The sequence below is a fragment of the Aspergillus affinis genome, assembly GCF_023601865.1.
Source record: "Aspergillus affinis strain CMG 70 chromosome Unknown NODE_3_length_628324_cov_86_750800, whole genome shotgun sequence".
In the NCBI taxonomy this organism is placed as follows: domain Eukaryota; kingdom Fungi; phylum Ascomycota; class Eurotiomycetes; order Eurotiales; family Aspergillaceae; genus Aspergillus; species Aspergillus affinis.
In genome coordinates, this window is record NW_026515784.1 from 155,806 (window position 1) to 170,741 (window position 14,936).

Genomic DNA, 14,936 nt, shown 5'->3' on the forward strand with positions numbered 1-14,936 from the left:
TCCATGTCAGCATGGTTATTAGGACTATCCAGGCGAAGGCCACATCTACTATGAGTACCTCCCGCACATTGCAACCCTTCCATTTACCCGGAATATTTGACAGGGATTTCATGTTGTATTGACTTAGTCGAGACGGAAAGTTGAGCAGGAATAGTATACACATACGCACTATATTTTTTGGGGTATGATGATACTTTGATATCTCTCCGGTCAGTGTGCAAAGATGGTCTACTGTTAGCTGAAAAGTTTCATAAGCTATAGGAAGACACAATTGGATGTGACAAGCTTATATCAATTCACATGTAAGGAGAGCAAAAAAGAAAAAGAAAAAAAAAAAAAAAAAAACCTACCCCGGATCGAAGGAATAGGCCAAAAAGAAAAAAGAAACGTCGTCAGCGACAGGACTCGAACCTGTGCGGGCGAACCCAATAGATGAGATAGATGATGATCCATTCTAGTCTATCGCCTTAACCACTCGGCCACACTGACATCTCTATGTTAAACCTTCAACATAATTTGAATAATACAGAAAAAGCCAAAATATGATTAAGAAAATGCGCCTCTATCCAGCTTTTCGTTTTCTACAATATACCAAGCATCCTGCTGTAAGACCTCTTTGTTCTACATTCATTCCCATGATAGTGTTAATTTTAGATCGATCCAATTGAATATAACTGAATAACCGTGAAAAAATTCCTGCAGCCCAGATCGCTTGACTGGCTTCGAACCCTACCGGTGGTCCAGATCTACAAGGGACATGGATACTTCACCCGACAATAGTGCTGCACCAGATACTTCACTAATCGAGCGCACTCAGGGCTCGTGTTGCCAGTCAGTGCAATATCGCCGCTCAAAATAGCTTCAGCGCTGTCATTCAGAAAAGGCCCCAACAATTCCCTGTCCATCGGATCTGGACGGTCCTTATACTGTCGAACTTCACGCAGGGCAGGACTGATATCCCACTGTAGCCCCCTGGCTTCTACTGCCTTTAGTATAATTCGGAGGCAGCTACTCCTCTGCGAGACCAAGGCCTGATGCAGAGGCGTCTCACTGGCTTCCGACTTGTTGATTCTGAAAAGGAGGTCGGCGCCGTGATTAAGCAGGATATCGACAGCGTCGCAGTTGCCAATCTTTACGGCATGCACCAATGCCGTTTCTCCAGATTTGCTATCCGTGGCGTCCACATTGGCACCAAGTTCCAGGAGGAGCTCCGTCAATTCCTTCACCCGAGGGTGATAACCTCCAACGGCCACGCCGAGCAGTGTCCTTCCTGGCTCGAATGCATCTGCAATGTAAAAATCGCCGAACGATACTTTCATGGCCTCTCGCAGCTGCCTGCCGCAGGGGAGAGTTGTCTTCCAGGGAGAATCCTTCCCCTAGCTCTCATGTCTCCGTAGGATCACAGCCTGCGTCCAGTAAGAGTTGAACAGAAGAATCGCATCCCGCCGCTGCACAAGCAAACATAAGCGGCCCCAGTTTATAACTAGAAGACGCAATTTTCGCCGGGATGTTGACCCTATCTAGCAATAATTTCGTAGTCTGGACATTTCCTCCCGAGGCTACGTGGGCCAAAGAATCCAGATCTAGTTGTTCATTGAAGAAGTCAGGCTCTTCCTCCTTTTCTAACAGAAACAGAAAGGCGCCCTCATCATTTCTAGCTGCCGCATGGAACAGGGCGCTCAGCCCATGATCATCCCTTGTCCGATGGTCTGCCCCTGCATAGAATAGATATTTTACAATATCCAAATGCCCAGAATAAGCGGCACTCGCAAGAGGGTTCTGCCATGGGGACCGCGCACCTCTAGAGTCGACTTCGTATTCTCGACTAGAAATCGCAGGCCTTCCAGGGATCCTCGGTGCGCCATAGTGGCGAGAGCGGTTTGGCTCCACTCGTAGGGCTCGATCTTGTAATCGGGATCTGCCCCATAAGACATTAGTAGTCTCGCTGTCTCCCAATGTTCATGTAGAAGGGCATGTGTAGGCGGCATTTCAAGGAACCAAGCATCATAAACACCGTTAATCTCGCGGTCAAGTAAAAGCCGGACCAGCTCCGTGTGGCCAGCTCCTGCAGCCTTATAAATCAACTTCTTGCGATTCCTTTCCTCCCAAGCCAGCCAGAGGATCCACGCCTACGTTGATGAGACTTTCCATGAGAACATGGTCGCCGATTTCCAGTGCATATTCAATGGCCTCTTGCTCGAGGCCCTTGGCGTAGCGCGCAACTAGGGTGTCATTGATGAGAGAATAGAGAAAATGGCAGCTCCGTGAGAAGGCACTAGCGTCATCGGCGTATTCGAGCAAGCCAGCGATGTCATAGAGGAGCTCATTGGGGAGATCTAAAAGTAGCGTGATGGGGATTTTTTTTCAATAACAATCGGAGGATTGGGTGAAGGTGAATAAGCGCGATGGTCTATTTCCTTTGGTGTTGGATGGACAGAGGACACACGGTAGTAGAAGAGATGCGATTGAGTTGAGTGAAGACGATGATGATGAAGACGATGATGAATCTATCTATAGGGAATATAACCCTATTTATACAGACTGGTCAACAAAGAGATCGCCAATGCCAATGTCATAGGAAAGCATGTTCTTTCGAGGGATGTTATTTATTTTTACAGAGTAATCTTTTGTTTCACTGAATATTTCTTTATTCCATGGAATACCCTCTTTACGAATTTAATACTAGCAAAGCGTTTGACTGACTTCTTCGGTATTGATATGTCCCATAAGTACTTCTCTAACCTTGTTTAATAAGAACAAAGCTACTTGTGGAACCTGCAGCTTCGTTACCGGAGGATTCCTACGGGATGCCCATCAGATAGCTATCAATGAATCCAGTATGCTTATTCAGGACAGCCTGTTCAATAGAAATAAGGTTGGTGCCAAAGTTAGTGCTATAGAAAGATATTGAGCAACTGTAGTATATCGTTAAATCTGGTTCCATTCTGATGCTAAGTACCAAATGTGCATCGGCTCACGAGATTCATATAATCCCATCCCATTAGAGATATTAAGTATCAGTTAAATACAGCCCACCACTGAGGCTTCTCCTCCAGTCGCAAGTGTGAAGATCTCCCCCATCGACCAACATCCCCAGTCGTCATCAGTCGAATGTTCACGAAATTGTGGGTACTACCTGCGACTAGCATCATGTAGTATTTCCGGAGCACCAAGTTCGACTAGTATGTCTATATCAAGAGACCATTCCATCGACAGATGTGAAAAAAAACGAGGCCCGTTCACGTATGATGAGTATAGTAGGTGGGTGTGTCTCGTCTTGATGCGACTATTGTTATCGTTTACGCCCCAGTGAATGCGATCGTAGCCTCGTCGTAAAGATAAAAGACATAGTCATCCGGCATCAGCGTCCCTTATTCTTGCGTCTGATCAACAAGCACAAATATTAGCCATCTCGCGCTTAAAGAACAAGACCAGAACGAAGACACAAGAGAAGAACTCACCTCCGGCGGGTTTCCCGCGCCTCGCACCATCTTCTCAATCATCGCCGCGCGAACCTTCTCCTTGGGCTCGCCCATGCCCACAGCCATGTACGATAGCATCGGCGGATGTCCGATATACGAGGCGTAGCTGTCGCGAACGATGTTCGAGGTCCATTCGTACTTCGTGGTGTCGGCGTGGCCGGTTCCGACGTAGCGAGCCTGCATGGCCTCGAGGTTCTGAAGCGTGCGCAATTTGTCGGCCATGATTAATGGTGTGGATTCGGATCTGGTGGTTTCGGTGAAGAGGAGGCTAATTGAGTGTTAAGAGGATGTGGATGGTTGAAGTTCCGATTGGGTTGAGTCGGGGGGAGCATCACGTGACATGGATCGACGGGTATATAAGAAAATCTGGCTTTGATCTGGATGTACATTGATCTATGGTAGATGTACAATTTGGACTACGTTGTGGACATTCATGGAGAAACCAGATCTGGTTTCATCATTGCCGTCTCGTGTAGCGTCCCTGGTTCATGCCCGTTTCGATGGCTTGCCTAGTCGCAGTAAGCCGACGGTGCGGTCTGATGGGACGAAGGAGTGGATTCCCATGTCCGGAATCGTGATAGTGAAAGGTGATTATCCCTTGCACTGTCTGCTTGTATGGCTATTCTACCCTAGTTGGAAGTCCATACTCTCTGAAGTTCTATATCAGACTAATCCATGCCATAGACGAGAATACATCCTCCGAAAAGCTGACCTGCGTGGCTGTCACGTAAGTTTCCTTCATCGGATCGAATACTCAACTAATGCATCCCTTCTAACTCATATCCCAGTTCCGGGGCAAAATGTCTCTCTGCCTCCCAAGTCCCCAATTGCAAGGGCCTCGTGCTCCATGACTGGCACGCAGAGATTCTTGCCCTGCGCGCATTCAACTACTGGCTCCTCTCCGAATGTCGCAGCGTTCTAGCAAATGAACGACATCAAGACCACTCAGATGAGAGCACAGGACCCTCCATCTCATTAACAAAATCCCCATATCTCCGTCGCAGACAGCAGCACCCACCTGAACAATCCTCATCCCCCCAACCCCCATTTGAACTACATCCCGACATCACAATTTACATGTATTGCACCTGCGCTCCCTGCGGCGACGCCAGCATGGAGCTCTGCATGGCCGCACAAGACGACCCCACGCCTTGGGAGATCAACAATCCTCCAAACAAGGACTCCAATCCCCAGGGGCAAGAGCAAGAACAGGAGCCCACGCTCCTAGACGGACGAGGCCATTTCTCCCGTCTAGGCATCGTCCGTCGCAAACCCGCCCGCGCCGACGCCGACGCCACCCTGAGTAAATCCTGCTCAGACAAGCTAGCTCTGAGACAGATCTCATCGCTGCTATCCTTCGAGACGAGCCTGCTCGTTGCACCCACGGAGTCGGCCTACCTGGCTGGTGTGATTCTCCCCGAGAAGGAAATCAGCCAAGCTGGCTGCCAGCGAGCGTTCAGTGAGAAGGGACGATTGAAGGATCTAACGGGTCGGTTTTGGCCTCTTGATGATGGTGAGGAGGAGGAACCTGATTCGAAGAGATCTGGATATCAATTCCGTCCGTTTCAGGTCCTCTCGATCCCGGATGAGAAGTACGATTCACTATGGGAGTTTGGGAAGACTCAGGCCCGCATCGGCTCATCTGAAGAGGTGGAAGTGCAAGAGAAGCGCAAGCCCGGGATCATCTCGGTGGTTTGGACGGCAGCACCGTCGACTCCGATTTCCAGTCCAGGAGTGCCAGCGATTGTAGATACTAGTGTGAAATCCTTGCCCGTTCTTCGGGGGTCCAAGACGGGTCTGTACGAGAATATCATCAATGGAGTGAAGCAGGGGAATAAGGCCTCGGCGCCCCTGGCTCGCGGGGCGTCAGCACTGTCCCGTGCAAAGTTATGGGGGAGTTGGAGGGAGATTGTCCGGGTTTCCTATCCGGAAGCCGTTAATGAAGAAGGCAATGCGAGCAAGCAAGAGGGGAGGTTAGAGGCGCTACCTGTCCCGACGGGGATTGTTGAGGCCGCTACGTATCGAGAGTTCAAAAAGACTCCCGCTGCGGAGACGGCGGCCATCACGGCGCGAAAGTTGGCGATACAGGAGGCGAAGAGGGTCCTGGGGGGTTGGGTATCCAATGCAGACGATGCGGGTTGGGGATTGGATGTTTTGGTTGATCCAAAGAAGCGAAAACGATGAAGTCGTGCAGAGGATATATCAATGCTGGATGAGCTAATGGCTACATTGCATGCTACGAGTTAGCTAGTGAAAATCATATAATATACCCATCTACTTCTTGTGCTTAAAGAGTTAAAGAGTCAATTCAATATCAACAAGTTTCAGGTTGATATGTACTGCTAATGTTAAAGATTAAGTACGGAATTTCTCATCAAAAAATATTAAACAAGATAAGTCACCATGAGTATTGGTGTCGAAGACAATCCAGAGAAAACCAAGAGTTTCGCCGATTAGTAAATGCCGGGGATAATGCGACTTCGAACCAGAGACGTATACCGGTCCCAATCAGCACCATACTTCCTCTTGCACTTCTCCTCATCGCGTCTCTCCCGGTGAATGAGCAGCACTCCGAAATAGATCAAGAAGAAGTAGGTGAAAATCATTCCCCAACCACGGGTCTCAGGGGTCTGCACCGCCTGTTTATGAACGTCTCCAGTAGCGGCATCGATGCTCTCGATGACGGTAAAGCCCGCGATCCCGGTAGGCAGCGAGTACGACCACGACATGGCCCAGTCACCCAGGTAGTTGATATGGCGCGCATAGCCCCACCATCCCGAAGTCATCAGTTTAGATCCGCTGGCAGTCTTGATATACTTGATGTGGCTCACGCGAGGGTCGGTCGGGTCGGTGCGGAAGCGATTCTTCTGGTTGTTGGCACCGCGGAAGATAATGTAGCCTGCGGCGGTCACGCTCAGCACAAGCAAGATTCCCTTGGCGCCCAATTGGAAGGGGAACATCGCCAGGTATCGGGTCTGGAAGTTGTAGATGAAGGGAACCCAGACAATATCACCAAATGAGAGCATGTAGCCAAACCCATCCATGATGATGTCCATAGTGGTCAGGAGCGCCGGTTCCATGTACAGGCCATCTAGGACGTAGAATGCCTGGAAGAACGTGGAGATCACGATCGAGTCGGTGACGTAGCCATAGGTCCGGTACTGACGAGCAATGTTGGACAAGTTCATGATGATCCATCCTAGCAATCCGGGCCGCATTTCAAACCAGGACTTGATATCGATGGTACGCGACGCTTCGCTGACAAATGGGAGCGGCAGTCGAACTCGCGGGTTCAGCTCACGACCGATAAAGAAATCATACAGCACGTTGCCTGTGTGGCCGCCCGGGGCCAATTGCCTGAGTTCGGGGTTGAGCTGACCGGGCGCCGGCACCGTGAAGCTTTTCGCATAAACGAAAAGAGCAAGAGCGCTGCTGATCGCCAGATTCGCAGTGATTACCTGCAAGTAATTGTCCCAGAGGAATGTCCAAACGACAAAGTCGGCTCCATACACGTAAGTACCGAGGGCGCATCCGGAAAGAATCGTGACGGCGGAGTTGAAAGCTATTTGAAAGATTCGGTCAGATAAACTCTCATAAAAGACCACATTGAGGAAAGCACCCACCATTGAACTTGTATCGGAGTCTTCCGCCACAGGCCAGCACCGTGCCGTCCATCTCCTGACCAGGCAAGAAGACATAGAGAAGCAGGCTGAGGAGATAGTAGCTCAGCACCCACAGCGTCACTTGGGCGTCAAAGAACGCACTGAGCCCCTCCTCTGGCCAGTTCACTTCTTTCTTCAATTGATCGAGAGTCAGGGTGGAGGGGTGGAGCAGCGACGGGGCAGGACAGCCGGAGACATCGTTACACAGGAAGGTGAAGCTGTAGATGAGGACTGGAAGACCGAATACAATTCCAAACGCGCCGATTCTAAATCATCGTCAGCTCTCTAGTTTTTGGGACTCGAGGATCTAAAAAGTGGGCAAAGCACGTACGGGCCAGCAAACTCGTAACCGCGTTTCTCAGGGACCGGCTGAACAGGAACCTTGATTTTGGATTTTGAATCTTTCTTGGACCCCATTTTCGACTGGATACTCCGGTGTTTGTGGGATCTGAAAGCGATTGGCGGAGAGGTTCGACGGTGACGCAAAAGCTGTCGCAGGCGTGCCGCAGATCAAGTGGGAGGGATGAGACAATGCTCCAGGAGGCAATAGACGAGAGCTGTCTCGACCAAAGCGAGGATTATAAAGAGCGACAGGAACAGAAAATCGCCAGGTGCGCGCGCTGAGCTGAGATCGGATGCGCCACAGCCGACGGGGTCCGCGGATTTTCACAAGCAGTTCGGAGGAGGTGGTAGAGAGAGGGAGGTTTGATTACGTTGCATCACCTCCTCCTCGGCCTCCTTCTTCCCTCCATCTTATCCTATCGGTCCTTACTCCTTACCGCCGTCTTTCTTTCTTTCTTTTCTCTCTTTGGACCTTCCAATTCTTTGTCATTTACCGTCTCCACACCGTCCCGGCTCTCCTTCCAGCCCCTGTTATCTTATTGTTATCGTCGCTCATCGCTCCTGGCGCATCGCTGGGGTTCATCCCGCCAACATGAAGTCGCCGACCTCTTCAATTCTTAGCCTTCTATACTTGCTCTCAGCCCCCATTTCGTCGGTCTACGCAGCTTCAGAGTCCGGATCGAAAGATGCTCTTTCTCCCTGCGTCGCACGCTCTCCAACCTCCGGTCTCTACTACGATCTGAACGCTATCTCTCTTTCCCCGTCCGGCTCCGACCACGAAAAGTCTCGCAAAACCACCCGCGAAGAAAGCTGGCACGCCAAAGGCCACGACTACTCGGCAAATTTCACGCTGAATGTCTGCGCTCCGGTGGTGGAGAACATCACTAATGTGGTGGGGATTGAGCCCGAACGATGGCAGAATATTAGTGCCTACTACACGAAGGAAGACAAGATATACTCGATAGGGTGCGTACACATCCGGAACATGGCGGATACACGTGTCCGTTTTGCCGGAGTGGAAGGAAACTGACTGGTGATCATTAGGCAACAAGCAAACGAGCCTTTCTTCCGCGGACGCAAGCTGGTCTTGAATTACACCGAGGGATCTCCATGTGCGGGCGAATACATCGGGAATGGCTCGCGCAACAAGTCCACCATCATGTCCTTCCTATGTGACCGTGATGCTCAGGGATCGCAGGCGATTCCATCCTTCGTCGGAACTATGGATGACTGCACATATTTCTTCGAGGTTCGGAGCGCTGCTGCCTGTGGTGGCATTGCCCGCACCGACGGCGGCGAGGGTCTGGGACCCGCCGGCATCTTCGGTGTGATGTGAGTCTGGACTGTTTTTCTTTTGACGGATGATGCACGGGTGACTAACTCTTGCAGTGCTCTGATTGCTGTCGCTGCGTACCTCATCGGTGGCTGCGCCTATCAGCGGACGGTCATGCACCAGCGCGGCTGGCGACAATGTCCGAACTTTAGCCTCTGGGCGGGGATGCTCGATTTTGTTAAAGTAAGTCTATTGGCGTTGATACCGTTTTATGGCTCCAGAGCCCATGGGGCTTCCTACAAAGAACATAGCAACCCACGGTTACCAATTTCGCGGATGGATTGAATCCTGCTTTGGCTGGTCTAAAGCTCAATTACATCGAGGAAGTCGGTTGCTGTTGCTTGATTTTTCGTTTATTTCCTTTCTTTATTCGTCTATAGATTGGGGTATATAAAGCGAGTCTGTGTATACCTATGTCGTTGAACATGGGATTAACCTTGGTTATTTCGGCATGTTTTCTGTCATATACCAGCGGACTGCGTCTGCTGATTTCAATAGCACATACATTGAGAGAAAGAGCGAGTCTTGTTCTATGACCAAGTCATTCGCGCTGATTTTCCCATCATTATTGCTTCTTCTGTCTTTTGCTTTCCCCCATGAACCAGGCTTATAACGACACCGCTAACCACCATCCGTAATCCAGGACATGGTCGTCATCCTCGTCTCCTCTCTAGGCCGCCTCTTCCGCTGCCGACGATCCCCTGCGCTCAGCCACCGCAGCAATGGCAGTATGCATCGTGGCCGACGGTCCAGCATAGACGCCGAGAACCGGCTAATAGACCAGCTGGACGAACAATGGGAGGATTAAGGGGTTGATGGATTTATGGCATTTCTCAGGATCAGTCCCTGCGCATCTCTTTTTCCTTACTTTTCTGAAACCCCATCCTCGATAGACCTGTTTCGCTTGTCAATTCTTTTTTTTTTTTTTTTTTTTTTTTTTTCTCTTTTTCTTTCAGTTATGTTCTCTTGGGTGTCCGTCGGGTTCTATTCTATGTTTTGGGCGTCATGTATTTGACTCGACTGATTGTCTTCATTTTGGGTAGCCTGTATTATGATGAGCAGCTGCAGTATGGTATGTGAGTTGAGATTATAACGCCGATAGCACTCCGTAGAGTAGACAAGCAATAGCTCTTGCCTATTTCTCCCTATGTCCCATCGCCAGAAGAGCAGCCCCCTAAACAACTCCCCAGCCCCAGAAAGAGAAAAGAGAACAACAGAACAGAACCGTTAATCAAACCGCAACCTCCTCACCGGAGGAGCATCTCGAAGCCACATCTCCTCTTCCTCCACCTCCTCTCTCCATCTTCTAATCTGAACGTCACGAAGGCGCGCCGCCTCCTCTTCTCTCCTCCTCCTAGCCAGAACATCCTGCCGACGCCTCGCTTCTTCCTCTATCTCCTCGTCATCCTCCCTCCTCCTTCTCCCCCTCGCCTCTTCCTCCTCCCTTCCTCTCCTTCTTCTTCTCTCCCTCCTTTCCTATCCCTACGATCCCTCTGTCGCTCTATCTGTATAGTCGTAATTATCGCGATCACGACCACGCCGACCGCTGCGATGATCAGTCTGCGTTGTAGCTCTCTGCGTCGTCGCTATCGGAGATTGGTTGTGGAACTTGTGGCGGGTTGCATGTTCATGTTCATGTTGGAGTCCATGATGCGAGGTGGGTCTGTGTCTGTGTCTTCTCTCCGTGCTTTGTATAGGTAGACGGAGTGGGGGTCTGTAGTATGGATAAAGTGGATGGCTTGCTCTTTTCTTAAATTGAAATAAATATCCAGGAATGAAGAAGGGGACAGTGGGTGGTGTATGGTTCTCTCTACACATTCCCAGATCCAAAATTCAGCATGAACCCCCGCGCGCGGGAAGCCGCTAACGGGGTTTGAAGGCGCTGCCAACTGATGCTGACAAGAAGGTCTTCAGCAACTGCCAGATCTTGGTCAGTCAGTTGTCCGGATAGTTGCTCTAGCTTCAGTTGCGTTGTGGATAATCTATGCAAAGTAGTTACACTTTTATATCAACTAGCATCATTGGTCTAGTGGTAGAATTCGTCGTTGCCATCGACGAGGCCCGTGTTCGATTCACGGATGATGCATTCTTTTCATCCCCATGTTTTTGGGCTGGGTGTCTAGAAGACGGTGCTATATATCCTTTTTGTGTCTGAATGGCTGATGTTGGGAGGGGTTGGGTTGGTGTTTTTGTGGAGGTAACTACATCTCATCCTTTTGGGTTGTCTGCAGAGGATATGGCATGACTATTTGTCGCATGATCTGTCCAGAACAGTGGGACTCTCTTGGTGAATATATGTCAATGGTCTGCTCTACTATTTAGTTGATTTCCTCGCTCTGTTCTGGAATCTAAGTATTCTGAAAGGAGAAAGATATGTAATTCGGTATACCATATATAACCCAACTAGAGACAGAACGCACGAAAGAAGTGGATATACACAATATACAAAGAGGTAGAGGTAAGGTAAAGGGTACATACAAGACAAGGTAACAACGCTACTGTCGCGAAAATGATAAACTCCGTCTTTTCCAGAAAACCACACCAGACCAATCCCATTCCATCCTGCACCCTCGCCAAATACAGAAAAACGCAATATATAGAAGAAGGGCGAAAAAAGCGAGCAAAATGTAAAGTGAGTCCCGCGTGAGGTCCGATCCGTACATCACATAGTCGTGTTTTATTCATATTTGGGCGCTCGAGGTACCCCGGCCATTCCGAGGTCGTATGCGCCCATAGGGAGATTCCCTGCGCCACCGAAGTCCATACCCGGAGCTGCTACGGAACCGGGACCGGGACCGGGACCTGCGGGCTGCGACGGATGCGCGTCGAGACTGACGCCGGCGCTGACCGGGTCTAGGTTGAAGGGGAGGAACCAGGCGCTTGGCTGATAGTATTCACCTGTCCCTGACGGGGCGTTGGGGTCCAGTTGGCTCGCAAAGATGGCAGTGTTGTCCTGCGGAGGAGCAGGAGGAGGGTGAGGAGGCGGATTCGCACCGTTGACGGCCGACATGGCAGAGGTCTCGGGCGGAACAAAGGATGTGGTGGCCGGGTCAAAGCCGGAAAACGAGCCATATACAAACTGCCGATCTAGCTGGGGCAGTTGGTCGGTTGGAACGGGGAAATCGAAAGGCGACTGTCCGAATAGTTGCCCGCGACCCTGGTTGAACATGGCGGGTTGTGGGAAGCCGGATCCTGACGTGCCCAGCATCCCCGGAGCGCCCTCCATATTCATGTCCATCATGGGCTGCGTGGGAGTTGCCTGATCCATACCCGGAACGCTGTCCATCTTGCTGCTCTTCCTGGCATGCGTTCGCCGCGTCATGCTGGCCTGTGGGGAGGGGGAAAGGCTGGCGAAGAAGTCCTCGACGCTCTGAAGGTCGGGCTTTTGGCTCATCACGGCCTCGTCATTCTTATCCTGGCGTTGTGATTCGGGATCCTCCCAGTGCTGCCTCGAGACACCGTGAGGATATTTGTCAAACCAGTCACCATACTGGAACATCGGCGTGATCTGACCGCCATTTTGAGTGGCCACCGAGCCTTTAATGGCGGCATCTGCGAATTGTCGATATCGGTCCTTGGCACTTTCTACCATGTAATGGAACATTCCCCAGTATTTCTTCATCTTGTTCAAATACCGATACGTATGTCGTAAATTCTCCTTTGACCGAGCCTCCAGCTGCGCATTCTTGGAGAAGATCCCCCAGATATGAACGGTGCTGGCTGAGTATGCGCAGTATCCGGCAAACGGAACGGTCAGAGGATAGGCAGAAGCCCGGTCTATTAGTACAGAGATATGATGCGCCGCCTCCACGGCTGCTCGTCCGGCACTGCTCAAAAATGCCTTGGGCATGTCCCGAGGAGGCCGTCCGCCCGGTGACAAGGGGATCGCGAATTGGTTGAGGAATAGCATGTTCTGGTGCATGATTATATGCAGAAAAAGAAATTGGTTGGCAATCCTGTCGGCGGCGTGGATCTGCAGATTCTCGTATGTGAATGCCAAGTGAGTCGGGAGGGTTTCAGAAAACCCGTCGATCTGTCGTTTGAGGTGTGCATACCCTGACTCAGGAGACCATAGTGGGTGTACATCTTTCCTCTTTCCTCCCAGGTTGAGGTAGTCAACGATGCGGCCCCATATAACCACGGCACGAATGATGTATGCCGACACGCCCATATTCTCTCTGGCGTTCGACAACTGCCCAGCATCCTCGGGAACGGGGTTGGGGACATTCCCATCCAAGTCTTCAGTGGGCCCCGGGATTTCCATCTGGAAGTTAGGTTCCTTCATGGGAAGTTGGATCTGCAAGAACCTTTCGTTCCCGATGGGTGGTCGCTGACTTCCGGATGAGTTGTAACGGTCCATCAAAAAGCACGCCCACATCGTCCGCCTCCGAATCTCGCGATCGGTGAAGCTGAGTTGTGATCCATTGGCATTATTTTGACTCATTAGCGGATCGTATTCAAGCTCTCGATGCAGTTGTAGAGCGTACGCCATTCGAAGAGCCTGACCGCCGAATGACCAACTCCGTCCGCCATGACAGGTTCCGAATTCATGGAGACCTAGAAGGAGAAAGACGGTCAAGATGGTAATGTTGGGCTCATCGTGTCGACTCATGGCGATGGCCGCGGCGGGATTTGCCCAATTCTCTCCGCGCAGAAACGGCGGGTCGGAGTTGATCTGCGGATGGGTTGAGAAGCGCGCCGATACGGCGCAGACGGCCAGGATCAAGGCTGGCGGGACCGTCCGCGCCTTCAACCGTCGCATGAAACTGGGTTTGTGAAGAAGAAGATAGGATTGTCCGTAGACGCAGTCAAAGAAGACTTCCGCCAGATGTTCCTGGATCTCCAACGAGGGTAAAAACTCGGACCCTTCCGTCAACAGGTTGTTACTGCTATCGACCGGTTTGCCTTCCCGACGCATCGGGAATGTGTCCTGCGGTGCTCGGCGATCTTCACGAGTCCATCCGTCCATCTCCGCCGCAAAGGCCTCATCGGCCGACCGTTTTTTCTGGTTCTTCGAATTCTGTCCTGGCTGCGGCGGGCGGACGACCGACCGGCCGATGGCCGCCATATCGCGCGTCTCTTCCTTCGGGATCGTTTTGATCACGCGATCCTCCATCCTCTTCAGCCGCTTATCGAGCATGGCCATGTAATCCGTCCGCGGCGCAGCCTTCCTCGTCGTGACCTTGTAGACGCATGGGATCCGCGAGCGAGAGCAATGCTTGCACGCGGGCTTCTCACCGGAGCAGCGAATCTTCTTCCGTCGGCACGCGATACACGCCAGCGGCAGGCGTTTTCGCTCCTTGCCAGCCTTCGTCTTCAACTCACTCCAGGCGGGCTTTCCGGCTTCGTTGTCGTTGTCATTGTCATTGTCATTGTCATTGTCGTTCTTCTGCTCGTCGCTCGCTGCGGGGTCATCCCTCCCATCCTCCTCCCGCGGACGGTCCTGGCCATCATCCTCAGGGAGATGAAAGCCGGAGTCGCCAGCGGTGGGAATGCTGCCGGGGTCGGGCGAGCTGGCGCGACTCTGGGTGTCGAGGTCGTCGGGGAGGCCGGCATCGTCATGGCCCAGGGCCATTCCCACGGAGGAGGCCAGGGGGGATTCGTCGGACTCGGGAGGCATCAGGCCGGGCGCGGGTACCCCAAAATCGAGGCCGGGGTCATCGTTCGGTAGGATGGGGACGGGGGAGAGGGGGAAGGACCAGGCGTGGTGCGCTTGGGGCAGCTGCTCTGGGGAGAGAGACGACACGAAATCGCGGGATGAGGCGGTCGAATCTGGTGGGTATGGGGAAGGCTTGGCGTCGCTCATTATTACTTGCGAGCTTCTCCGCGCTCGACATGCAGTTCACTTGTTCACCAGTCCGTGTGTGAGTCCCTCGGCTCGAAATGAAATCGGCCGCTGTAGCAGAAGACAGCAATGTCCTGTGGAAGGTGTATGGAAGCGATTTGAATTCCCTTCGAGCCAAATCAACGTCGTCGCAATTCCGGGGTTGTTCAGCAGCGACGTCATTGGACGAACCGTCGATGACCCCTAGTGTTTCTCTTCTCTCGATGAATTTAATTGTTCACTGGGGACCTGTCGGAAGTCTGCTTGGAATCTTAGTGGAGCTTTTTGGTAGG

The 14,936-nt window shown here is 51.6% G+C and overlaps 5 protein-coding genes across 5 annotated transcripts; 2 read left to right on the forward strand and 3 right to left on the reverse strand.

Moving 5' to 3' along the window:
- Positions 1-746: 746 nt before the first annotated feature.
- KD926_007029 (splicing factor 3B) lies at positions 747-3,704 on the reverse strand (the record flags this gene model as incomplete). The annotated part of the gene is made up of 5 exons (XM_053100632.1): positions 747-1,376; positions 1,800-2,072; positions 2,134-2,336; positions 2,743-2,800; positions 3,462-3,704. 5 exons carry the CDS (start codon positions 3,702-3,704, stop codon positions 747-749), a joined length of 1,407 nt encoding a protein of 468 aa, XP_052960709.1.
- Positions 3,705-3,915: 211 nt separating this feature from the next.
- Positions 3,916-5,666, forward strand: KD926_007030 (tRNA-specific adenosine deaminase; the record flags this gene model as incomplete). Its single annotated transcript, XM_053100644.1, has 3 exons — positions 3,916-4,114; positions 4,167-4,209; positions 4,271-5,666. 3 exons carry the CDS (start codon positions 3,916-3,918, stop codon positions 5,664-5,666), a joined length of 1,638 nt encoding a protein of 545 aa, XP_052960710.1.
- A 269-nt stretch (positions 5,667-5,935) lies between these two features.
- Positions 5,936-7,561, reverse strand: erg24B (c-14 sterol reductase; the record flags this gene model as incomplete). Its single annotated transcript, XM_053100654.1, has 3 exons — positions 5,936-7,044; positions 7,106-7,410; positions 7,476-7,561. 3 exons carry the CDS (start codon positions 7,559-7,561, stop codon positions 5,936-5,938), a joined length of 1,500 nt encoding a protein of 499 aa, XP_052960711.1.
- Positions 7,562-8,078: 517 nt separating this feature from the next.
- KD926_007032 (putative vacuolar sorting receptor (Mrl1)) lies at positions 8,079-9,627 on the forward strand (the record flags this gene model as incomplete). Its single annotated transcript, XM_053100665.1, has 4 exons — positions 8,079-8,452; positions 8,531-8,818; positions 8,876-9,002; positions 9,463-9,627. The coding sequence occupies 4 exons, from the start codon at positions 8,079-8,081 to the stop codon at positions 9,625-9,627; spliced, it is 954 nt and encodes a 317-aa protein (XP_052960712.1).
- A 1,869-nt stretch (positions 9,628-11,496) lies between these two features.
- KD926_007033 (putative C6 transcription factor) lies at positions 11,497-14,625 on the reverse strand (the record flags this gene model as incomplete). The annotated part of the gene is made up of 1 exon (XM_053100676.1): positions 11,497-14,625. The coding sequence occupies one exon, from the start codon at positions 14,623-14,625 to the stop codon at positions 11,497-11,499; it is 3,129 nt and encodes a 1,042-aa protein (XP_052960713.1).
- Between the last annotated feature and the right edge of the window lie 311 nt (positions 14,626-14,936).